Source organism: Ammospiza nelsoni, chromosome Z (assembly GCF_027579445.1).
Source record: "Ammospiza nelsoni isolate bAmmNel1 chromosome Z, bAmmNel1.pri, whole genome shotgun sequence".
NCBI lineage: Eukaryota > Metazoa > Chordata > Aves > Passeriformes > Passerellidae > Ammospiza > Ammospiza nelsoni.
This window is the reverse complement of record NC_080669.1, coordinates 46,228,539-46,255,174: the sequence shown is the minus strand read 5'-3', so window position 1 is coordinate 46,255,174 and position 26,636 is coordinate 46,228,539. Positions and strand designations below refer to the sequence as shown.

Here is a 26,636-nt window from a genome sequence, read left to right as displayed (position 1 = left end):
TTAGTAATTTTGGACTGTAGGAATCTCTGAATCTCTTTGTCAGAGGAAGGAAGAAAAATCAGTACTTACCATCCCATGCATCGAACATATCTGTTATAAAATAATCAATGAAGGAAATCTGGGACTTGGGGATGCTGCAGGTGTTTCTGTCAAATACTGGCATTACAACAGGCAGGCCCTGTCTCTTCTCTTCATCAGTCTAAGAAGACAAAACTCCAGTTAGCAACTAGAGCTTTGCTGACTTCCGTGCTGGAATAGCAGAGGTCAAGGCATTAGATTAATTGCAATAGGAGATTTGAGACAAGCCTTAGAACCTTAGTTTCATGTGTGTTATTTTGTCTGGAACAGGAACTGAAATCAACATCTCTTCCCTTTCACACGTACTCTTCATTACTGCAGTCCTGTGATTGCACTTAGCTCCAACAGGACAAACTGCTGTAATCTGGTGATTAGGGTACACCAGCTAAAAATATGGAAAATGGCGCTGTGGAGTCCTTTAGCAGAGAACAGGTTTGATCCCTCATTTTTCCACATCTGTAGTGGGTGTTACAAACCATTTGTCTTTTAAGTAAGAAGAGATTGTTGCTGGTGCTACTTCCTCTGCTTGTATCAGGTTATCAGGTGAATGAAAGTATAGGTAAGCCCTTTAACTCTGTCCCCAACTGGAAGAGGCCTGGTTTTCTTGCACCCACTGTGCTGCAAGAAAATCACCTCAGCAGTTTCTTAGAATGTAATTTGGAAACACATCCCCTTTTAAGTAGCACAGGCAACATTTAAAGCAGTAATTGGCAGCAGAACAGTCTCCAAAATTAGCAGAGGTGAATAAACAGGAGAACAACTCTCTGAATCTCACATTGCTGCAAGCAGGCTAGTACTTAATTTGGGCAATTTAAAGCTCATTTATGATACCTTGACTGCTAGTGAGCATTCAAGATCAACGTAAGTGATCTTTGATTTTTCTTAGGACATGGCAAAATTTATTCACTATGATTAAAATGAAATTCAGACATGTTTCAGATAGTAGCTACAATTTTCTTTCAGGAGTAACTATCACGTGTGAATATGAAGGGTAGGCATGCCCACTTTTCTTTCTCTCCATTCATAGCTGTTATTTCCACACCATTACTGGGAAATAAAAGCTAAGATTTTATCAGTTGTTAATTAAAGAGGTAAAAGAGTGTTTCAGGAAGCTGGTTGCATTTCTGGCAGAAAAACTGAATGTGAAGAAGGAAAGCTGAGCTTCCAGTACTGTCTGGACACATCCCATGTGGTAAGTATTTACACTGCCCACATGCCTTGACTACTTTTCTGCCTACTGTGATAGTAGTTGAGGTCCCATCTTAGAAGAGAAAGGGCAATCCCAGTAGTTCAGCTGAGGCATTGATCTGAGGGAAGGTATTGGAACAGGAAGCTAGAGTGCTGACCATCTTGAATTTCAGCCAGTTGACTTGAGTAGGACTAATCAAATAATTTTGGTCAGATCATGAAAGTGTAAAACCTCCTTTCCACCGTCTGGACAACAAGCTTCATGATAAGCAAACTAGCTAACTGCTTGGAGTGAATTCTTCTGGATGAAATTGAGGGGCCAGTTCAGACTGCAAACAAAAAGCATGTATCTGGACTCTGTGGTGATACTATAGGCAGACCCTATGTGGAACAGCAGATCAGCCAATGTGCACTTCTTTATATAATGTAATAGTTAAGTCATAAAAATATACATACCTGTGCAAAGTACTCCTCTGAAATCCTACCTGCCCATTCAATACATAGCTCTAGGGGGCGACATGGATTTGCTACATCTGCACATTTAATCATCATGCGCTTGATCAGTGTCTGGTTGTCTGGAAAATTCTTTATGTTGGTTGTGCATTCAGTGTTGCTGCCATCATTCTGTAAAGGAGAGTTGGTTACAGGGGCCATCCCGTGCTAGCAGGACCGAGGGCATCATTATCAACTCTACCAGACTTAGGCACTAAGCAGGCACCCAGTCTACTGCCTTACAGTTTCATGCAGAGCACAAAGAACACGGAGAAGAAGGTGATGTCTGAGAACTGGTGCCTTGCTAAGTAAGTAATGTTAATCCAAATACATATTACAGTTGTGGTCATTCTCAAAATTAGTATCAAAGTTTGGAAAAAAAGTTCTTTATCAGGTAGGATGTTACCTTCTCTGCATCCCAGCCTGGTCCTCTTGGGGATGAATCCCTTGATAGAGGATGCATCTCATGAGAGGGGATGCATTCACCAACTGTAAGCTCACAAACAATCCTCACTTCTGAATGTTTAAATGTAGGGATGGTGATGGTAGGGGACTGCTTCACTTAGAGTTTCTGGAGTTAGATTTTTATTCCTAAATGAGAAAACTGAGGCAGACATGGGGCTGAATTGACTGGCACAACTATTTCTTTTACAGACAGAAAAGCAGGTCTCTGACATTCAGTTCCAGAATGTTTCCAAGTGGAACGGCTTTCTTTGTCTCAGATTTTGAACTTCAACCTGGAATAATCTTTGATCTCAGTTCCTGGTGAGGGTGAAATATTACATAATCTATGAGATTAACAGTAGGAAATCACAGGAGCAGCAGATTGACTGCAGAAATTCTCTGCTTGTTAGACAGTAGACAGTAAAATACCAAACTGGAGACCAGGTGGTGGCCATAAGGTATTGTTCCCAGTTTGCTATGGCATCATATTCTGGATCTTGAGCAGTTTAGAAGGCACAGGTAAATTATGGAGTAATGAAAGGCTTCCACCTCAGCTCACATGGCATTAATGCTATTCTCAAAATAATATATTTGTGGGATTTTGGCCTCCCTCCACTGCTAAATTCAACTATTGAGTCAGAAACTGAATGTAAGTACTTTTTGCCACCACAACTAAATATATTTGTGGCTTGTGGGGAACTATTTTGCTGTGACTTTTGCAATTCAGGCATTAATCTTCTAACTTTATGTTTAGCAGTTAATCCTTTTTCAGCATGGGTAGCCCAACAAAGAACTGTCAGGTTAACCCTGTACCTTAACTGCTGTTCAAGACCAAAACCAGAAAGAGCCACGGCTAACAGTAAAGAACAGAACAACCTAATACTGAGGGAAAAGAAGAAGTCTGTGGCGCAAGTGGTTCTGTCCTTCACGTTTATTTTGAGATAAGTTCAGCAGCACTTGTGGTTTCCAGCTCATATTGTGGGAGAGTGGAGCTCAGCAGTCCCTAGAAGCAGGTAATTTCAGATGACAGAATGCTGTCTTAAAAGTTGTAAATGGTACCCACGACAGTCTACAGTACAAAGTCCTATTTTGGATAGCTAACAGAAGATATTTCTGTTTGGTTTTAGCATTGCTGACCTTCAGTTTTGTCTGATTTTTTTTTTTTTTCATGTTTCCAACAAAGCATTATATTCACTAAGGTGCATTAAGACAGTCTTTCCTCAGGTAACAGATAGTTTCCTCAGATAGTCTTTCTCCAGGTGCCCTGGAGAACCTGGTCAGGTCTTGGGTGCTCAGCCTTGAGAGGGGGCAAGAGAAGGTAAGGAGGGGATGGGAAACTCAGAGACAGCTTATTAAATAAACCCTGGTGGAGCATGAGAGTTGTAACTGTTATGCAAAAAGGCCTGGACATCTCTTGGTGAGTGCCGAGGTCTCAGGAAGTTATTCCTCGGGGCAGATTACACAGAGACAAAACTGTTGAGAAGGTTCTTCAGTTACCACCCTGGGCTCAGACAAATCCCACTGTTTGGAGACAGGACCATAGGAACAGGTGCCAACCTGGCTCCGTGCACAGAATTTTCCGTGTAAAATAACATCCACTCATATATTTCCTGAATACAAGGTAGCTTTTAACACAATGCTTATAAAATGAAGTGTTTAAATGAACTAAGAGCAGAAAAGAGAAAAAGCATATTTTTTCACACTGCTGTGTGAGGCCACAAATCCATTTGTGTCATTTGGGCATTGCCATAATGCAAATTAATGCAAAGTGAATGAAAATGATACTTAAGGTTGTCTGGAAAGAACCTCACTGAAATGCCTGAAGGCATAAAGTCCTGCAAGCACTTACATGTGGGCTGGTCTCCTCAGATGCCATAGGCTTGTTGATACTGTTCACAAATTTGTTCACATGCTCAAAGTGCTTTGTCATCTCTGTTGCCAAAACCATATCAATAATGGCCTGTCGCAATGTCCGGTAGCGATTTCTAGGAAAGAAAAAGAGTTCTTGCTCATGAGCTTGCCAGACAGAACTCTGCCCTTTCCTCATCCCTACCCACATGTTGCTACAAAACACTGCTCAGGGACTCAGCCACAGCTGGCACCTTCAGAGTTAGGAACAGTCTAAGGATGGAGGAATGTACAAGATCATGCCTCTCCAAGTTCCCCCCTGCTCTGTTATTTTTACCTAATGAAAATCCTGAGAAATCAGCAACAATTTACGTCTCAGTTTCATAATGCTGTAAGACTAAGATAACTTCTCCAGGAATGGCACCAATGTGTCCATGTATGTTCCGCTGTATGTTAGTGTTAGCTTGGAATACAAATCTCAGGTATTTAAATTATCTCTTTGGGGTCAGGCTCTTTCCCTTTCAGAGCTCTTTCTCTCTCACCTTGTCCCTACAAAAGCTGGAGTCATGCAGTGGGAACACCTGGGCTACTTGCATGCCCAGCCAACCACAGGAAGCTTCCAGCTCTCCCAGAGTTTCATGTCCCCTGCTACCACCCTTTCAATTCCACATGAATGCAGTAGTGCTGGGATGCATAGGACCTTGTGCAGACATAAAATGCAGCATCCAGATGCTGTTGTGTAAAACATATACCAAAAAAGTAGTGCCCAGGCTCCTTCAATGAAAAGGCAGTGAGCAAAGATGCAGCCTTGAGGCTGTTAACTCGACCAAGTTAATGGAATTCATAAAAGATTATTAAACATCTCTCTAAGCTTCCAATAATTACAAGTTGGAGGATAGAGCTGGTGAGGGGGAGATGAAAACCTTTTTATAAATCATGTCTATATAGGATTCCAGAAGAGGTTAAATTTTATTATCTGTATTTAAACGATGCATTCCTGTTTAGAAGGTAAACTCTCAATTTGCCCCAAACTGCCAAATAAGCAGTCCACACATGGACACTGCCCTTGTCCAGCAGACACACCTATCAATATTCTTGAAAATGTTGTATTTGCTGTCTTTTGTTGTAAGCTGAAACGCCAGTGCTGTGTGATGACTCTCTAATACAGCTGTGTCATTGTAAAGGACAGCTAATTCACTGCCTGCATTGCACAGGAAAGAGTTGGTCCGTCCAGGATGGTCTACATCATGAATGGTGGCAGCTATTAATGCAGCTACCTCATCTAGATGGTCCAGACTTCCCTACAGGAAGAGAGAAAAATTACAATGTAGCACAAAAATTACAATAAATATTTTCTGATAACTTCCAGGTACCCACAATTACACAAATGTAAACTTAAGCAGGCAAGCTACCTCCTTGCAGTCATTTTCCATTCACTGTGCCCACAAATTACCTCCCACAAAATTTCTGCTCCTACCCTTATCCACATATGCTTTCTTTAATGAAGCTTTTTACACTGCTGTCACCTGAGCAATATCTTTACATAGAATTGTTCAATGGATAGATGACCTAGTGGTTTCCTTCCACTTTGTATGCTTGCCTGAATGTATCTTTATTGACTCTGCTTCACACACCTTATGTTTTAGCACAGGATAGGGTAGGCTGTTTCACTTGGAAGTAACCTACATGATCATTGGCCAATTGCCTGACCACTTCAGGACTGAACAAAAGTTAAAGCATGTTATTATGGCCATTGTCCAAATGCTGCTTAAGCATTGACAGGTGTGGGGCATCAGCCACCTCTCTGCGAAGCCTGTTCCAGCATTTAACCACTTAGTAAAATAAATGTTTTGTGATGTCTACTCTGAACCTCCTTTGGCACAGCTTTGAATCTTTCTCACATGTCCCATGGCTGAGTACCAGGAAGAATAACTCACACCTCCCTCTCCAAAGCTTTTGCAAAGCTTTTGCGAAGCTTTATTAAGAAGTGTTACCTACAGCCAGTTAACATGAGACAGAAAAGAGCCAGGTTCCCTCCCCACCTCCATCACTGCTACTTAAAATGTAAATTTGTATAAACAGACTTTAGAGAAACTGTGTGGGCCTGCTTGCATCACAGGAAGACTTCAAGGACAGAGAGAGTTTATGAAGCCAGGACCATTATTTAAACATCTGACTTCTGGATGACACACATAAAATGGCAAACACACTGAAATCCTAACCCAAAAAACTCCTAGGTGATGGTTCTACCTTAACTCTCTCCTTCCCGAGAAAGAAGGCAGTAGCATGCAGGACATCTGCCGCATGTGTGGAGTTGTGGTATGAGTTGGAGGAATGGTAGTTGGCTTCAATGACCTGCAGCCATGCCCGCAGTGTTGCTTCCGAACAGTTTAAAAACTCAGAGACCCCAAACCGGGCAAAAACTTTTAAGCCCAAATACACTAATGGCCTGAAAAACAATAGAAGAAAAAAGCACTGCTGTAAAATAGGAACTTGTGATGTTCTGAAAGTGATACATTGAACAAAGAAACCAAGACTTTTAAAAGGGGGGGTAAAGTTTGAGTTTTTAAGTTGCATATCTATCACCTCTAAAAAGCTGGGCCAAGGTTACAAGTGATTGCATCTATCATCCTTTCAGACGTCATTTTAATGTTTTGTAGAAATTGCACAATTCCATCAGTTTCAAGAATTCCTGTGGCTTCAGAGAAAACATCTTAAAACCCTTTTTTTGTGTGTGTTTAGTATCTGTCAATCAAACAAAATTCCATTTTTTTTTCCTGAGGAGAAAAAGCAGACTGAGCATGACATGAGCACATGCCAAAGGCTAAGAAGTCCTAAGCCAAAAAAAAGGTCAAATTTCAATTGTAAAGTGCTCTGTGGGTGTGGGTGTGTGTACAATGCTGGGAATCCCAAGTGTGAAACAGTAAACAGAGTACAACCTCTAATCTTTTTGATTCTTAAAACCAAATCCACTCTGGGTTGTCTTTTACTCTGTGTTGCCTGTGAGAGAGTCCTATCCATCAGTTACATTCTTCCCTCCTCCAAGATGTCTTACAGAGCCTGTGAGTGGAGAAAGGCATAACCAAACCCGAACATCTGCAGATTAAAACCAGGCAAATGCAAATTTTTAAAATGGCTATTTTATGCAAAGAGAGTACATAAGAACGGGTAGTCTGTTTGATTCGTTGCATCTTGGAATGAAAGCAACTTTTCTGTCTGGATGACGTGCTTATTTTTGCGGTCTGCATGACCTCAAAACTACTGACGTCTGTTTTCATTATAAGCTTTAAAATCCCAGTCTGTTGATCCTATCACTGGTTTATCCTCCATCCCATTTTTTTATCCCTATAATCAAAAGCTGCAGTTGCCTTAGATCTTCCCAAATTGTGGGATGATTTAGGTGAGGAAGGGGAGAGGTTTGCTTTTCCAGCAGGACCATTTGCACATGAGCAAGAAAAAGGGCCATCTGGAGGGCATCCAGCATGTGGCAACATCAGACTGCATTGAACAGTGTCACTGGGACAGAGTGGATCTGTGTCAAGCAAGACAGCTCTCACAGATTTGCTGTGTCTTGCTGCAGTTTTTCCAGAGCTACAGCTCCTCAACAAAATTTCTCTGGGCACCCAGGGAAAGGAGTCCAATACCTTTTATTTGTAACAGCCTCCAACTCAAAAATATTGAAGTCCCAGCTTTCCTCGTTATCTAGGAGCTGTGCAATACAGGGTGGAACATCATTGATGGTGTTTGGCACTGGAAGGTGAGTATGGCTCAGGTTCATATCTGTTGAAATGGAATTTGGGAATTAACACATTTCTGGGTTATTCCCTCTACACTACCACAGCCCCTCCTCAGAATTCCATTTAGAAAGCAATTCTTTTTCAAGAAAAACAACTTTTTTCCTTACATGAAAAAGTCTGTAAATGCCTATAATAGAAAGGTTTATTACAGAGCATTTGAACATAAACCAAAAAGATCAGTGAACATTTCTTTGAGTGACAATTTGTTTTAATTGTTTGAGCCCGTTTCAACACCAAATTTGAGGCAACCTGGCACTTCTGCTGCAGTCATTTAGACAGCCATTTCCACAGACATATATTCCACTGCAAATTAGCCTGAAGCTGTATGTTAGTGGTACTAACAAAAGAAGTCACACGTGCAAAGGGAAGTTTAAAATGGTAGCTTACTCTTAGAAAACACATACTCATTTCCTGACAGTCTTCTCAAACCATCCTGGAAAAGAAAGCAAGTTTATCTTAGTTTTTTTGTATCGTTAGTTTCAAAAACACTACATGCATTTTAGGTACTATTCCTGGGTACTAAAAGCAATGCTCTTATTGCAGCACTATAGCATAATCCTGGTTTTCAGGTCTTTCAAAACAAACATGAAAGGATCCCTGGAACACTGGTATGAGATCTCCAGAAAAGATATTAAATACACAGTGTATTGCCCACCTTGACCCTCTCATTGGCACCTCCATAATTCAAATTGGCGATTATAATTTATTTTTCATTTTCTTTATATTATTTTGGTGGGGATTAGCTCAGTGTCTATTAAAAATGAGTAAATCCATGACAAAATTTTGACAGTTTGTCTCTTGCAGCTGTTGCAGGACCAAAATTAGAGCTTGATTAAATCAACCTCACTGATACACTGGACTAACTATAGAGCAATCTCTCTAATCCCATATAAGCTTCTAGAGTTTCTATGAAGTATCTCCTTCAGTATCTTCTGAGAGATTGGATATAGTTTCTGGTGGCAAGTCTGTTCACTGGTATCTGAGGATGAATGTGCACAGTGGACTGAAATGTGGCCATAGGTTACTACATCCTGCAGTACTGCTAGTAAAGAGGCCAAAATGCTTAACTGAAATGGTGATGAATTACAAGTCCCCTTCCCATTGCTTGGGAAATTTTAGCAGAGCAAAGCAGTGAATTATGATCTAGGACACTGGTCGAGCAGTTTTGTCTTTACTAATTTTACTCACGTTCATCAGACCTCCAACCAGATCACTTGTGTGAGGATCTTCATCTTTGGTACCTAACTGAGGGGAATAAAGTTCTGTTGTTCGCAGGATTTCCAGAACTCTGTCCAATGCCTCTGCTACTGTGATCGGGCTGTTTTCCTGGGCAGCGTTAATTATGTTAATGACCTGAAGGCAGATTAAGGAGGCAGGCAAAGAAAAGTGAATGGCACCTTTTTCTTATTACAAAATTTTTATTCTTGTCTCGATTATGCTAATTCTCATCAAATTCAATGTAAGTCTCCACAACCCTTGAAGTACAACTCTGAAAATGTAAATTTGTGCTCAGATTTCCTGGTATCCGTCTGCTATTTTTAACTGGCAAACTCCTGGGAAGTGGAAGTAGAAAGGTGTGAAATAGTTGCCAGTGAGTGGACCAAAAACCAGCAATGTCCCAGTACTTCAGCATATCCAGGTCTGCTCTGAAACAAATATTTCAATCCCTGAAGGAAAATCCAAACAAACAAACTCTTGGATGTGGCTTAGATATGCTGATATTATACCATGATATTCTCCTTGTAGAAGTCAAGGGAAGAGAGCAGAAGGTACTGGACTGTAGGAGAAGAGGATGGCTCTTTGAAACCCACAATCAGCCACAATCTGGAAATGCAGCAGTGACTGCTCCTGGCTCTGCCAAGAATGATGGGAAGAAAGTCCCAGTGCTGTCTTCTCCAGGAGCCAGAGGCTGTTGCACAGCCACTACAAGCCTCCCTGCGGGTATGATTGAGGATAAGGAAAAGTAAAGGAGCCAGCTGGCTCTTACAGTCACAGTGGTGCTGGGAAGTGAGAGCTTGATGATAGCAAGAAAAGATAGGGAGAGAGGAAAAAATTATTTGAAAGTGGAAGATACCTGACACCCTGGTGTGTTACAAGTGACTGTGCAGCTGTTTTGTGACAGCAGAATTTGTGTGGCAGAGTGAAGAAAGGCTGCAGAAATTGGGGGAGACAGAAGATGGTGCAGATGGTCCCTCTTCTGCAGGGTATCTTATAAATATCAATAGTGAGAGCAAAGGTGAGACTGGAAGAACATCCTCCTACTCACACATGACCCAACAGAGCAGTGTCCCCTTCCTACCAGAAGCCATGCATGTAGCAGGGCACTCTTCTCCTCTCCTTAATATACTTCCTTATGACTAGCATTTGGAATGCCATGATGAGATGTAGAAAGTGCCAATAAAAACAAATTACTTATATCACTCTGTTAAATACAAAGTGCAGAAAGCCTCTGTCTGTCCAGAAACTACATACTTCCCTATGAGTGCAACTCGAAACTCTGGAGTTTGTGGAAAAGTCAGTGCTCAGGACTCACCTTTGTGATAGGAGCTTCTATTGTCATAGAATGAATCCGTGCCATTGAGGAGTAGCGTCGGGTCTGTAAACTTGGAGCTGCCATTAAAGAGCCATAGAGTGTGAATCAGATGACAGCATCTGAAGAGTGCAGAAGGCCAGGGCATAGCACAATGAAATACAGCCTCGTGTTCCATTTCTCCTGTGTTTTTCCTCCTGCAAGTTCTTTCAATGTACCACACAGTTTCATTTCTTGTACTGTTGTCTGCCTCCTTGGCAGCCACCCCTTATTTTTGCTGTCAGATTTTCCATCCATCCTTCACTTCAGAATGGAGTTGTACTTACACTTCATGCCCTTTGATGCAATGGATCTCTCACAGACATGGCTTCTCCTTTAAGTCTGTGTGTGTCCCTCATCTTGGTGGTATGGTTGCTCTAATGAAAACCTTTTCTGCTCCCCGCAAGCAGTGCTTCTCTCGCTACACACAGGCAGAAAGAAATCTCTGCCACCATTGTTCCACCCCAGTAAGCAGTCACAACTGGGGTCAGAAGTACTGCTCTCAAGTAACCAGCAGCAATAGGCTCCTTCATGTTAAACATGAATAAACCGTAATATGTGTTTATGAGCACAAGCTGCAGTTTTCTAAGAGAGGTGGCATTAATGCTTCACCACACACTCTTAGTAAGCTGCTTCTGTCCCTTGGCACAGTCACTCCTCCTCCCTGTGAAGGCATTCAGACTGTCATGCACTGTACAGCAACGCTGGTACTTATGCTGGGACACTGCTTTGCAAATCAGAATGAAATTTTACAGCAGTTACACAATATGAAGTAACCTCTGTTTAAGCAGCAGTGAATCTGTCTGGTTATTTTTTTGTTCTGCAGTTTTATTGCCCAAGCCAAGTCTGTTCTTTATTTATTTATAAATATATATTTGTGTATATTTACAGTATTGTACATACAGTTTGCTTCCTTACCATCACTACTTTGAGATGTTATTGACTTAACATCAACTGAGTCTTTCCTTCTGTTCTTGCACTTGTAAGAACCAGATTCTGTAAGTACAAAACAAAAGTTTTAAAAATGTATCAAGTAAAGCCTCTACAAAATATCCATCTAAAATTTTGGAAATTTAATTAAGTGACCTTAACAATATCACACAACTGGGGGAAATACTGCAATTTCTGCACATCAGAACAAGGCACTTGGTGTCTATCAATTTAAGTCAACTTTTCTCAAGTCACTTGGAAGGGTCTTTTGCAAGGAAGTCAAGATGCCTTATGGAACAGGAGTCTTGCTTCACCTAACTTCAGCTCTCTAAAAGCAGCAGTCTTGCAGGCTGCCACCATGTAAGGTTTTCAGAGATCCTGCTTCAGGAGAGATGTCTCAGGCAGGTGGGCTGAACCTCTTGTGTGAGTTCTTTTTGCTCTACTCTGACCACTGAACAAGCCTGAGTTTAACTGCCTAAAACTTTAGCCAGTTGAGAAGAGTCTCATCTTATTTTACACTCTTAAAGCCAAAGCATGGTTCAGACTCTGACAGCTTTTGCTTTTATTTGCAATAAATATTTATAACCTGTGTTTAAGGAAAATCTAACGTGCTGAAAATTCTTAAACAACCCATTTAGTTCTTCTGAATACTAGTTATGCAATAAACTTATTCTTGAAATGACTGTTTGCTAAAGCCAGAGAAATCATCACATCCAGTCAAATTCAAAAGCTGGATGAAATGACAGGAAGGAGTTTAAAAAAAAAATCTGGTAAAATTTCATTTTTCTTCAATACATTAAAGTCTGCACTCTCCCTTATGTTTTAAAACAGCAACTATGCTGTTTCCAAGAGTGAAAAGTGGTGATACTACCTATTCTCAAGGTATCTAAAATGCCACTCAAGGATCAGAGACCCTAGCAGGTTTTCAAAAGCTGATAAAAGCGTTTGAAGAGTCAAAAGTATGATTTTGATATTCTTAACATAAAGATGAATGTTCATTATAATGTCACAAGACAGGATGTATGCAGCCTCTCTTTAGCAAAATGAAATGTTAACATACAATTCTCCAGAATTAAAAATTCATCTATCCTAAAAATTACTGAAATAGTTTCTGTCTTAATTCTCTTTTTCTACCACAGACAGTTTGGGTCTTCTTTGTTGTAGTCTGAACTGGAGAAATGGAAAGCATTTTCCTCTCTTGACACCTAAGAGCAGGGCATAGCTAATGCATGTTAAATAATTTTATTTATTCTTTCACTAACATTTGGATGACTTTATCATAAGGCACTTCAGTGGGAGCAAGCATTTACACATAAACATAGTTCTGAGTGGGTACAGCTGACAAAACAACTCTCCTTGTGTTAAATACCAACTAGCAAGTCAAATACTTTCCTAGTGCCACCCAAAGAGTCACAGGTGCATAAAAGCTACTCTCTGCCATACTGTGGTTTCATCTGTAAATATTTAAATGCCTACGTAATTTTTTTTCTTTACCTGGTGAGCAGAAAATCTTATCATCCACGTTGTTAAAAATCTCACACCACTGCAAACAGCATGATACACCTGGACTACTCTTCTATGCTCGTCACATATTGGTATATGCCCATGGCTCTGAAAAGTTATTCTTGGAGCACAGCCATGGACTGCAGGGAAGAATAACCTACATCACATGCTCTGAGACTGCCTACTTTCACTGCAATGTTGTCATCAATGTGGTGTCATACCATGGGGCTTCCCAGGCTTGCTGAAATCTGTCACAAGAATGAGCAAACTTAAAACATTAGCAAGCTAATATAAATGTGTTAGTAACAAGTGTCCTGCTTAATTTATGGGCTTCCTCATCTTCCTGTTTGCAGGACAGAAACAGCGAGAAGAAAATCTGCTTTTGTTACAGGGATACAGAAGCAAATGTTTTAACATACTGTGGATCAGTTCTGGCAGCAGCAATGGGAATGAGGACATCCAATTTCATATTGTCTCTTCTTCCCCCTGCCCATTGCTGTTTGGCATCACAAAGCTCTCAGATGTTTCTATGTATTCTTAGGCTTCTTAAGAGAGCAGGGGATGTCAAGCAGTCACGTACCATGCTCTTTATATGTTATATCCTCCTCCCATGTGAAAACCAGAAGCTGCATGAAATTGCACAGCAACATTGTCTCACCTTTCATAGCAGGAAAGGCTTCAGGTGCCAGAAGGTAACAAGGCATGAGAATCTTTTCACTCATGATTATAAGACATCAGTCTGGCTGAGACCACTAGAGTCACAAGCTTAAAAGTGGCCTTAAGTACCTCCTTCTTCAGGGAAAAGGGGTATTCCAAACCCTACATAGCATTGGAGGAAGGAATTATTCCCTCATGCTCCACACTTCTAGTCAAAACCTCTCTGCAAAACTCAAGGAGTGCTGGAATGTGCTGTCTGTGAGTAAGTAAACCTACCTAAGACACAAGACAAGGGTTTCAGACATGCTGCAGCAACTCTGGGCTGACTGGAACTGAGCTGCTCAGGCCTGGACACCTCAGAGACAACTATCTTAGCCTGTGCTGGGGCCAAACCAATGGCCTGCTGACAGGCCCTAAACTTGGACACACTGTGGCAGGTGTGCTGGCACAAATCAGCACATTCCACATTTCAAACACAAAGAGGTGCCAAGGTACACCAGCCACAGGAACAAACAGTGAACTTCAAATGCACAGCAAGAGGTCTGCACAGGAGACTCAATTATTGATGATTACAAGTCCAATTCATGGTGTGGTATCAGAGGCAGCTGGCATCTGTCCTTGGCCATCAGCTCTGACCACTGACCAGACAGGGGGAAGACACAACAGTTCATTCTAGCAGAGAACCCCGACACAGCCCCCAGCACAGAGGAATGTAGAGGTAAAGGGTAATACTCTAACCTGACTGAGAATTGTCTCCTGTGTGCTTATCCTCACGGTGACTCTTGTAGAGCTGGAGATAAGAATAAAACATATATGTAAGAAAAAAGAATACAAAAAACTTTAAACAGGCTGCATTCAACACTGTCCATATTCAGTATTTTCCATTCAGCTATCTAAAAAAAATTCTTTGGCTAAGACTCTTCTTCAGGTGTAATTAGATGTAGAGGAATAATATGAAAGCAAACAGATAGGCCATGCAGAAAATCATAGATACAAGTGCTTTTATGTACTGAATTCCCGTTTAATGCCTGTGTTTACAAGAGAACTGATACTCATTTAGGTACTGTTTTAAGTGCAAGTTGCATATGAACCTGAAAGAATAAAAGAAAACCTACAACACTATTTTTTGTCCTTTAAAAATATTTTTCTTAGAACTATTGAAGCTAATTTTGAATGCATCCTTTCATGGATAACTGATAAACTGGACTTCAAAAAACTCAGTTTCAAAAACTATTCTCCAGGAAATAAGGGGTAGAGGTAGTTGTCATTCATCAGACCTTTATTTTCAAGTAGTTTTAAATCATTCTCATGAATTAATAATTAGGCATGGAATCTTAATTCTTTGTTCTTCTGAAACACTTATAGGCAGCTCCAATAGTAGCTTTTTCAAACTTTCTTAGAATTTAGATAGGATATTTCCATATATTAAAATTTACAGCTATTGCTTGATCTGCAGTAACACAGATTAAATGTTCCTCTGCTTTTTCATTCTTCTCAAAGACAAAAGTACTGTCCAGTTCATGACAGTTTAATACCTACTAATCACCTCACCACTCTCCTTTGTTGTGTGATTAGAAGAAAGTGTTTTGCTGTTGATAGGAAAGCTGACCAGAAATGGCAGTTCCTCAAGTTATTTCTTGAAAATTGGTGTATGATGTATATAAGTATAGCTAACGGAGTCACAGAGAAAGACTAAAAATAATGCTTGCTAGGAATAATGCTTACTTTTTTACTGCAGTCACTAGAGAAGATACACATACCCTCTTACTTCAGATGAATAATTGTCAGTGCTTGACACTGTAATTACAAATTATTCAGTACACATAATATTTAGGAGTCCATTACTGTCATATGGTGACTGGTTGTTCTGACCAAATCCATCACCTGGCTGTACCAAAGCACTAGATTACATGGAAGCATGAAGTCCATGGCTGCAACCTGTCAGTTAAAAGGAGAGTATGACAAGGTTGTGCTTGTGTGCTCTTACTGGTCTGTATCAGTTTGTGACTGTGCATGCTGCAGGGTCCTCATGGGGATTATTCAGGAAAGAAAGGAAAAGAGTGATACAAATTCTCTTTTCTGTCATTCTGCCATTCTTGCACACCTTTCGTTTCTTCCTTTCTGCTATGAGGGGGAGAGACAGACAGTGAAAGGAGAAGAGAAGAAAATGGAAATTTTCTTCTTTCAAAATTCAGGCATGACTTTTTGTAACGAATTAAAAAAAATAAGAAAGGGAAACCCTTTGCCATTGCTCCATATAATTCTTGTTCAGGGGAGTGTAAGAACTGACTCTTCATCCAAAAAAATTTTAAAAGCTTCAACACCTCTCTTGTAACCATGTAGAAACTCTCAGAGAAATAATCTCATCCAAACAGAGCAAGGTTAAGGAAATCTCATCAAATATGGTACAGTGACAAAAGGCATCTGAACTGCTTGTTCTGGCCTCACTGGGGCTTCTTTCAAAGCCAATGGATATATCTCTTTCTACTGCACAACTGGCAGAAACAGTCACAGTCCTCCAAGTGCTTTACTAAAAAAATAAACCACATTTCTGTTCTGAATACTTCTCTTCCCCTTCTGCAGGCATGTCCTGAAAGAGCCATGTAAGGTAAGTTATGAGGGCAGCTACACAGTTAATCTTGGGTCAATATGTTCTTGAAAGAAACAACACCTCTCTTGTAAATTTATGAATGTGAAAACACTGGACACTATCCTGCCAGGTCTCAAATTGACAATGGCAGCATTAATAATTACCTAGGCTCAGCACACGGGAACAGTCAAATGAAACTCAATCCTCATTCATAAATCTTCACTGTAAGAATGCTTAATGCTCTTTTAGGTATTTTTTTTTCCATGCATAAATTTAACATGCTGGGTTTTTCTATGTGATAAATCTGGCATGGAAATACATGAAGGTTCCAGTGGTCTCTGATATCCCTTACAGAGGATGTTGGTACTGGCAAAAAACACATATACTTTTTTTAAGGTGGAAATGTGTAATGGTGTAATGATGTAAGGATGTTTTGAAGTCAACATATACTGTCTGAATGCTGAGATCAAGATGTTTAAAATTATATTGATTTAGTGCAACATTAGACATTTGACATCAAAATTTGAACTATGACAACTTTTACTGCTCTGCAACTTAAGTAAATATTTGATTTCCTTTTATCCTTCCATAAAGATTTATCTGTACCTTGAAAAGGAACCCTATTTTTTTAGTCTAAGGAAAAGTTCTACTGCTGCAAGTATTAAAGCATGGATATTAGGAAAACTGCATTGTCCAGGATCTCCTACAGGCATGAGATATTTCTGTGACAGAAGTGAAACAACAATTGCATAGTTCTATCAAACACACCTTATTTTTTCCCCAAGGGACGTAAAATCTCCACAGACCATACTTTCTGTTAGGCTGCAGTCTTTAACCTTTGTGGCGGACCTCTGTATCTGTGGAGAACCTTTTGAAGGCCATATTCCCTGGGATCACCAAATGTGTAAATCTTCCCAGGTCTATAGTGCTTAATTTATTAGCTTCTCGTGAACCAGTATTAAAAAGACAGGAACGGATGATACTTTCCAGCAGTACAGGAGAATATGAATGTTGCTGTGGACACAAGTCCTTGTTTCCTAATTTCCCTTTTTCTCATTAATAAGGAGAGGCTTATGGGGCACGTGAAGTTCAAGGGCAGCATGGGCTGCAGCAATCATGAAGGAGTACAAGATCCTCCTCAGGGCATTGATGAGGGCACACAGTAAACTCACTACCATGGACCTCAGGAGAACAGACTTAGGCCTCTTCAGGAATCTGCTTGGTAGAGTGCCATGGAATAAGGCCCTGGAGGGAAGACAGGCCCAAGAAACCTGGTTAATATTCAAGGATCACCTCTTCCAAGTTCAGGAATGATGCTTCACAACAAAGAGAAGTCAGAAAAATGCCAGAAAGCCTGTGTGGATGAACAAAGAACTTGCTGACAAACTCAAACAAAAGAAGGATGCCTACAGAGAGTGGAAACAAGGATTGGTAGCCTGGGAATAATACAGAGAATGTCTGACAAGCCAGGGATCATGTTAGGAAAGCTAAGGCCTGATAGAATTAAATCTGGCCAGGGACATAAATGACAGCAAGAAAAGCTTCTATAGGTACCTTGGTGAATTAAAGAAAGGTTAGGGAAAATGTGGTCCCTCTCTGGAAGGAAACAGGAGATGTGGTTACCTGGGACACACGGAAGGCTGAGGTACTCTCTGACTCTTTTGCCTTGGTCTTCACTGGCAAGTGTTCCAGCTACATGCATTTCCCTAGTCACAGGAGGTAAAGGCAGGGACTGGGGAAATGAAAACCACCCAGTGTAGGAGAAGATCAGGTTTGGGAACATCCAAGGAACTTGAAAGTGCATGAGATCACAGGACCTTATCAGCATTTCTAAGTCCTGAAGGACTTGGTGGAGGAAGTGGCTAAGCGGCTGTCAATCAGATTTAGGAATTCATAACAGTCCAGTGAAGTTTCCAGGAAATGGGGAAATTTACTTAACTGTCATTTCTAAAGATTAGAAAAGAAAAAGGAAAACCAAGGGAATGACAGGCCAGTCTCACCTCTGTGCCCTGCAATCCATGGAGCAGATTCCCCTGGAAACTATGCTAAGGCATATGGAAAATAAGAAGATAATTGCTGACAACAAGCACAGCTTCACTAAGGGCAAATCATGCCTGACATATTTGGTGGCCTCCTACCCTGGGTGGATAAGGGAATGTCATCTAAGTGGACCTGTGCAAAGCATTTGATGCTTCTGTGCATGCCCTTGACTCTACAGCGGAGAGCCCTGGATGGACCACCCAGTGGGTAAGGAATTGCCCGAACGCTGCTGCTTCAAGAGTTATGGCCAATGGCCAGGAGTCTGGGTGGAGAAGAGCGCCGGGTGGTGCTCCTTGGGGCTCTGCACTGGGGCCAGGATTACTCACACCCCTGTCAGGGACACAGCCAGTGGGACCAGGTGCACCTGCATCAGGCTGACTGATGACAGCCAGCTTTGCGATGTCACAACTGCCTGAGGGGCCACAGCACCTCCGGAGGGGCCTCCAGCATAAGACATGAACCTGCAGGAGCAGATCCAGAGAAGGGCCACGGAACTGACCAGAGAGCTGTAGCACCTCTCTTATGTGAAAAGGATGAGAGAGTTGGGGTCGTTCAGTTCGCAGAAAAGAAGACTCTGGGAGGTCACTTAACACATTCCAATTACTAAAGGGGCCTACAAGAAAATAAAAGAAAATTTTACAAGAGTGTTTGGTGATAGGACAAGAGGCAATGGTTTTAAACTGAAAGAGAGTAAGAAAGTTTCAACTAGCTATCAGGAAGAAATTCTTTACTTTGAGGGTGGTGAGACACTGGAACAGGTTCCCCAGAGGAGTTGTGGATGTCCTGTCCCTGGAAGTTCAAGGCCAGCTTGGGTTTGGCTCTGAACAACCTATTCTAGTGGAAGGTGATCCTGCCTGTAACAAGGGGATTGAAACTAGGTGATCTTTAATGTACCTTTCCAGTCAAATCAATCTATGATTGCATGATTCTTACTGGTATAAGCAGTGCAATCTACAGGGCAAAGAAGGACAAAAAAAATTACTTTTTTCTTATATTCCTACTGCTATTTTTTACATATGGGTACAAGTTTGTAATACTTATTATCTTGCACTGAGTATCATATATATGCCTCCCTGTACCAGTCCTTCAGTTGCGTGTATAGTACAGAAAAAGCCTTTAGATTATGTCTTACTTGCAAATCAACATCAAAGCAGCTATAAATGAAACAACAGGTATGAAGTTTAAACAATGAATTAAAAATGCATGCAACTTTATCACTGCTTTTATAAAACTCTCGCACTCTAGCCTGAGCATTTTAAAACATCCTGTGACTGTAAATGATATTTTGCTGCTAATACTAAAACACATGGTTTAGTTCAAAGATGAAGTCAGTTTAAAATACTATCAATCTTATTTTTCAATGATAGACATGGAAATTTCTTCCAAGAATTATGCAGAGTTCTCCTTGATTTGTTACTACCTACCTCCACAAAAACTTGTGCAAGGAGGATGGTTTCAACAGTCAAATGCTACCGCCTATGAAATTCTTTTAGAAGTAGTGGTTTTCCAGTAATGTGTTAATATTCAGTATTGTTCTACTGAAGAAAGGGCATACTAGTGACTTTCTAAATACTTTTCATGCCAAAGTGTCTTTACCCACATGACAGATAAAAGCACATAAAATTCTAAATAAAACAAGATACATAACTCCTCTCCTAAATGACATGGAAACATATCCTATTTACAGAGCACGTGCTTGGTCTAAAATGTTTCCAGCCACTCTCTATCTCACACCTAGAGACCACATGCCAAAGACAGGCTTCGCTCCTTTGCTCACAGAAGTCTAGACTTCTTTACTCAACATGGCACTTACTAGAATACTTCTGGAGCAAAGTATGTGATATGATCATTTGCCTCAGACACCATCAGAGGGAGGAAGCCAGCAGAAGACGACAGCAAACAGCTCCCCACACTACCAGGTTTGTTGCAGGGGCAGCTGGTGTAGATTTGTGTCTGGACTGCAGAGACCCAGCTCTGCCACTGCTGCTGGTTTGCTGGGGTTGTGGCTTGAGTAGCACCCTCCCACAGCACCTGTTCTGGCAGGTGTGGGAAGCCTCAGGGCCAGCATGAGGGCTGCACTTCATAAAAGTACCACACTTAACAAACCTTGGGGCCACTGAGCACGGATCATTAGTTGGTATAAGTACAGCAGATCAGACTGGCAAGAGCAGCCCAACAAAACAGGCCCTGAGCTCCCTTTGAACTGTGATCTGTATTGCTCCACAGTATCATGGAATCAACTGTCATGCCCATGCTCCAGAAATGAAAGATGGTCTTCCTCAGGAGTCCTACAAACAGAGACTAATACAAGCAAATGTTGAAATTTTCTTGCTTGCTCCAACAATCAGTGAGAATCTCATCGACAATATAGGTCACATCTTCTTGGAAAAATTTATAAGCCAAAAAATATCATTCACTAAAAGCTGTGAAAATTATTACATGAAAGAAATACAATACCTGCTTGTTGTTTTCATTGGTACAATGCAGTCTTTTGAGGGACACAAAGTGTCTTATTTTCCTAACAACAGAAATTATCACTTGTTACTCCATCACATCGTAAAGACAGAAGTGAATTGATACGTTACTATTTTCTAAAGGAGAGATCTCTAAGCCCTCAGGAAAACAGATACCAAGCCCAACACCAGCAAGACAACTGGGTGACAAGCAGTCCTTCAGTGTGACATTGAGGTTTTTGTTGCAGGACACCCGATACTTCTGTTGGTCCAGGAATTCTCCTGCAAATCTGGGAGCAGAATTTGGCAAAGTGTCTGTTCTAAACTGCGAAGGTGGGAACACGTACAAGCACACACACAAACACGGAGGTTTCCCAGCTGCTAAATACATGGAGGTTCATGTCAAACTTACAGATGCAGAAAGCAGAGAGAAGGCCCTAAAACCCAGAAAGCAATTATGTTCCGGACAAGTTAGTTACCCTCCTTGACCGACCACAGGTGTTATCTTCACATGCTGCTGGATACTGTCCCCTGATTTCCTTCTTGCATAGTAAACTCCTTGCCACTCCTAAAGAAACACACAAAACAGAGACAGCATCTGAGCATACATAGCTTGCAGTCAAATACTTGTTTATTATTGCATAGTTCTTATGTATTAAATAATTATTTTTATTTCATAGTTGTATTTTTAAAAATTGTATAAAATTAATGTACTCTCAAGTATTACAGAGAGAGTGAGCAGCACCTATTCACCCAATGGAGAGCAGCATCTTTAACTAACATAAGGAGAGTATAATTATGTTCCTCTTGGGAGAAGGTATTTTTTACAAGGAACTTTACAATTTTTACAAGGAACTGTAGGTATCATCTAATTAAAGAGGTGACAAACATTCTTGCTAGGTGCCACCATAAGGAGCAGTGACTGCAACACATCCAGCGTATATCCTTTGGCACCAGCAGAAATAAGCCTAAACACCATTCAGCTTTGAAGTTGTCAGTTGCCATGCGATATATATACTAAACTTCAGAAATCCTTGATGTAAATATGTCCTTCAACTAACCTCAAAGAGGAAATATCTTAAGGGGGAAACTACCTGGCAGCAGGGTAGGATGAAGCTGGAGAGGGGGTAGAAGATACCTTTGAGCAGACAGTGCTAGCTGCAGGGCAGCCCATATAAATGAGGAGGAGCACAGCAGGAGCGGCCTGTAGGTATTGCTAATGAACCAAGGTGGACCTGCAGACAGTGACTCACAAAGCTCAGATCACTGCTGGACATGACTCAAAGACTCAAGAACTCCCCAAAGGTCTTGAAGCAGAATGTGAGACAGGGAAGGGCGACAGGTATTTCTGCAACCCAGGGGAGATGGGACAAGAGACTGTTGCATGTCATATTGCCAGGCCCATCGCCTTAAGGACAGGAGTTCACAGTGCACTGCAGACATTCTAACCGTAGTTATTAGGAAAGCAATTGGCACCCCACTGGGTGCCAATACATTTTGGTGCTTTAAGTACACAGTCAGCAAGGCTCTGCTGTTTGACAGAAGTTACACATTTTAGTTGGATGATTCAGCCACCTGAGAGACTGACTGAGGGACAAACTGTTACATTGCATCAAAGAAAGCTCCATGGGCTCTGAGCAAAACAGAAACACAGAAAACATTCTGATACTGATCTTAAACCAGCAAATCAGTAGGAGTTCAGTCAGATCCTAAAAGCAAAGCTAATGATATCTGTAGTCACTTGTCTTTGGCATGGGCTGTTGTGCTTAGACATGTGAGAAACACAATTCTGGTCTTATATGTGTACTCATGAAGAATACATCTAGTGTTCTTAAACCTACAGCAATAAAACCAAATCAGAATAGAACTCTATAGTGATTTCACAAGAGTTTGTCATATTTGATTACCTTTCCTTTTTTAATAAATGTGTTTATGTTGTCCAAAAGATCTGCAGAGTTTTTATCACTTTTAGGTAGTTCAGTAAGCTCCTTGCCAATAAGTTCTCCCTTGCAGTACCCCATCATCCGTTCAAAGGCTGGATTAACATACTGCCAAAACAAAGGTACATTAGGACAATACTAAAAAAAACTTATTTAAAAACTAGTAAGTTATATATAAGTACCAAAGTGTGAAAAGTTATATGCTAAAGCCACAACCACACATCCCTACAATTCAGTGTTTCTGAATAAACAGTTTATATAAAAATACTATGTAATGGTGAAACATTTTATTCAAGTAAGAGAAGGCAATATGTAATCTATCAGAAGGCACAGAAAGAGAATTAATGCAGGTTTTACCAGAAACAACATTACTGAAAACTATAGTTTCAATGAAGTTACAGAAGGAAAAGTCTTATAAATTCAGCAGGCATCAGTGTGCAGCAATCAGAAATTAAGCAGTTCATTGCACAAGACTTTCTAATGGGCAACAAAACTAAAATATTGATATAGAACAGGAACTACTGAGCCAAGACCTCTTTGGGGTCCCTCTTTTCAAATTCTATAAAACAGTTAACATTTCCCCCCTACCTGAATGACGTGATCTTCACTGGTTATTTCTACAGCCTCCTGACAATGGTCTAATGCTGTAAAGACTGCATTACAAGCCCTGCAAGTAGCAAATGATTAGCACATTAGTTTTATTGTTAGAACATTTTGTTCACTATAAATACATGATTAAATTTTACTTGATAGATGAACCACAAAATAGCAGTTGTTTTGACTAGACCATGCCACAACCTTTATTATGACTTTTTCAGAACATCCAGCCTCAGACATCCCTGTTGTTAACGTGCTTTTACTGCAGATTACATTGTAAATGTGCTCATAGGTGCTGCAGCATCTTAAGAGTACGTTTGTATCTACACACATGCTCTGAACAGCAGGAATGAACAATTAGCAGTAAAATAACACACTACTATTACATCAGAAAGTTCTGTGATCATTAAAGATTGGAAGCACAAAAATCATGACAGCACATATAGACAAAGTTTTATAGTACAGCAAGTAGGTTGGTACTATCAAAGAAACTGTAATACAACACAGTTAAAGGAAGCAATTTGATCCATCTCAAAGTTCTAATAAAAAAATTACCAATTTTCCTTCTTCCAAGTAATAATGCAGTGACTTGATTTCCATACATCCTCATCTTTCAGGGCCCAGATGATCTTTGTTGCCTATTATTTTCAGGGCTATCCTTGAACTAATGCAGGAAAATAAAAGCCTTACCTTCTTGGTACAGAATTCAAATTGCTTATATTATGACTTACACAGGATGGCGTTAAAATTAATATACACTTCTAATATTAGGGAAAAATGTATATCTCATAGAATCATGGGATGATTTGGGTTGGAAGGGACATGAAGGTCATGTAGTTCCAGGACCCTGCCATGGCCCAGAAGAGTGAGAACTGGAAGAAACAACTTAGTCATACTTGCTTTGATAGACATCAGTGCCTTGTCTTTGATTTGGTCTGAAGACAAACTAATTATCTTCTACATAATTCTCATTTCATGGAGCTAAAATGCACCATGCATAAATATTCCTGTACAGTTATTACCTAAAAGAAACCTCTTGCTTCCAGGCTGCATAGCAGGGTTTGAATTAGTACCACTGACTAGAGAATTAAGAAATACAGGACATTACTACTTCTGCTTATTGTAGAAGTAACTCAAAACAAAATAGGATACACAAAGAGACATACGCAGAAACACAGACATGCAACCATGTGGATGAAGGTTTGTGGGGAAAAAGTATTTTGTACAGAAGATGACAGAAGTGTTTCTGCTCGTATAATAAAAGGAGCTTGGAGTGTAATTTTATATGTGATTTTCTAGCAATTCAATCTGGTTTCCACGTGTGATTTTGTGCTGTGTGAAGGAACTAATTTGTCTCAGTGATAGATGCCTGTCTGGTACATCAGCTGCTAACAAATGTAATTACATAGACTTTCTGTAAGAAAACACACAGATATGTCTGCACTATTCAAGTATTTTCAATTGATCTGGCAAGCAAGCCAGCAAAATTACAAGTTTAAATGGCCCATATCCCCTTTAATTAGCACACAGATGTCCAACCAAGTTTCCAACCAGAACCAGCTTTGTGGAAAAGTGGAGTCTGTGCTAGGAATGGAAAGCCACTTCTGACCACTGACATGATCTCATTTACTTCTCTCTGGGGCTGATGCTAGTTTTTCATCACATTTCTCTTGTGTCTGAACACATGACATATCCTGAGTTTAATTCTATCAACGAACTTTCTGTATTCTCTTCCCTTTCATTTTCACAAAGCTGTTTAGAAGATCCCCAGATAATCAACTAGCAGCACAGATGTGCAGTGCAGCACTCTTTTCCCCACTTAATTAAACCACACAAATGAAAAAAAAATTATACCTGAATGCCATAACCAGGATTGGCTCTGATTAGTTTTTAATGACATTTCTCTAATAAGACAGAGGTAAGGGGAAGACATTCTTGCTGAGTTTTAGAAAACAACTATTAAAATGGTGTAAACCAAAATCCAATTTTTTTCCCTGGAATTCCACCGTCATTGCAGTTTGTGTGCATGAATATGCAATCACTCAAAATATAAAGTCACTTTGGTATCAGTTTGCAAAGAAATCTTAGAAAAAATCAACTTGTGAAACAGAGACACTGAAACCTGTAGAAAAGTGATAGTATTTTTTGTAGATGGAACTCGAATTAATTTATGCCACAGAGAGAACAGCTCTTTCTCTGCATTTCTTTCCTATAGTTTCATATGGTTGCATTGCAAAAATAACTACATGCATGCAAAAGCACCAATATTAAATAAAAAATTAGTCACATTAAGGAAAAAGTGCAATGTGGGGAAAAAGTGCAAAAGTGGGAATGAGCCCCATTTAACTTCTCGATAACATATAAAACTGTGCTCCTGGCCTGCTGAGTCTCAGCCAAGAAAGAAAATAAAAACTCAGAGCTGAATCAAGATTGCATTCAGTTCAAGCCTCCTAATATGAAAGCTCAGACACACGAAATCAAGGATCACTTTATAAAGTTTTACCGTCACTTAAATTCACAGCCCACACCTACACTGACCAAGATTTCTCAGGGTACCACAGTTACTAAAGCACTGAGTTTGTCCATTACAAAAACACAGAAGGAGGAAATATAGAAGAGTAGTGCATTAGTTAACATACAGATGCAAGGCACACAAATGCTTAGCTGGGAAGAAGCAGAAAATAACATGATGCAATTGTTTAGACCAAGAGGTTGTCGTTTGCAGTTTCTCACACCTCTACATACCGTAATTTGAACTGAGATCGCACTTCCCCATGTTCTATTTGAACCAGTTCATTGTAACAAGCAGTTACGCTGCTGTTCTCCATGAATTGCTGGAAGACAAATCAAGAGTACATGAAATAGGCTGGAATAGTTTTAAACTGTTATTTCTGTTTCTGCATCTAAAACTTTAACTTTTTAAAGAAAGCTGGCATGAGGCCAGCAAAGGCCCACAAGGGTGATAAAGCACCTCTGCTGTGAGACAGGCCAAGAGAACTGGGGCTTTTCAGCCTGGAAAGGAGAATGCTGAAGTGGAGAACACATCAAGACATATAAATATCTGAAGGGAGACTGCAAGAAGACAGAGCCAGCTTCTTTCCAGTGATGCCCAGTGACAGGACCAGAGGCAATTGGTACAAACAGAAACAAAGGAGTTTCAGGGAGCCTGAATATCAGGCAACACTATTTTTTTACTGTGAGGGTGACCTGGGCACAGGTTACCCAGAGAGGCTGCAGAATCTCCATCACTGGAGATCTTGAAAAACTGTGTGGCATGGTCCTAAACTTGCTTTAGGGGACTCTACTTGAGCAGGGAGGCTGGGCAAGATATCCTCTAGAGGTCCCTTCCAACCCCAACCATACTTTCTTTTCTGGTAGAAAAAAGTTTTTGTTGTACCCTTTGTGTTGTGAATAATAATCTTTCCCTCAGGAATGAGTTTCTGGTTTTTAAGACTAAACAAATATCTAAATACAAAGCAAGTATAAAAATGCTAATTCCTTTGCTGCATT

General features: G+C 40.4%; 1 protein-coding gene across 1 annotated transcript in view; it reads right to left on the bottom strand.

Annotated features, from left to right (window-relative positions):
- The window catches only part of PDE8B (phosphodiesterase 8B), a 68,777-nt gene that overhangs the window by 830 nt on the left and 41,311 nt on the right, over window positions 1-26,636 (bottom strand). The window contains exons 6-21 of the mRNA XM_059491871.1: window positions 25,872-25,960; window positions 23,118-23,196; window positions 22,497-22,637; window positions 21,069-21,157; window positions 20,594-20,654; window positions 14,245-14,296; window positions 11,335-11,412; window positions 10,381-10,457; window positions 9,036-9,200; window positions 8,235-8,280; window positions 7,695-7,830; window positions 6,301-6,499; window positions 5,134-5,351; window positions 4,052-4,187; window positions 1,723-1,890; window positions 70-199 (exon numbers count right to left, since the gene is read on the bottom strand). Coding sequence (XP_059347854.1) covers window positions 70-199; window positions 1,723-1,890; window positions 4,052-4,187; window positions 5,134-5,351; window positions 6,301-6,499; window positions 7,695-7,830; window positions 8,235-8,280; window positions 9,036-9,200; window positions 10,381-10,457; window positions 11,335-11,412; window positions 14,245-14,296; window positions 20,594-20,654; window positions 21,069-21,157; window positions 22,497-22,637; window positions 23,118-23,196; window positions 25,872-25,960 — 1,864 coding nt within the window. The remainder of the gene's footprint in view (window positions 1-69; window positions 200-1,722; window positions 1,891-4,051; window positions 4,188-5,133; window positions 5,352-6,300; window positions 6,500-7,694; window positions 7,831-8,234; window positions 8,281-9,035; window positions 9,201-10,380; window positions 10,458-11,334; window positions 11,413-14,244; window positions 14,297-20,593; window positions 20,655-21,068; window positions 21,158-22,496; window positions 22,638-23,117; window positions 23,197-25,871; window positions 25,961-26,636) is intronic.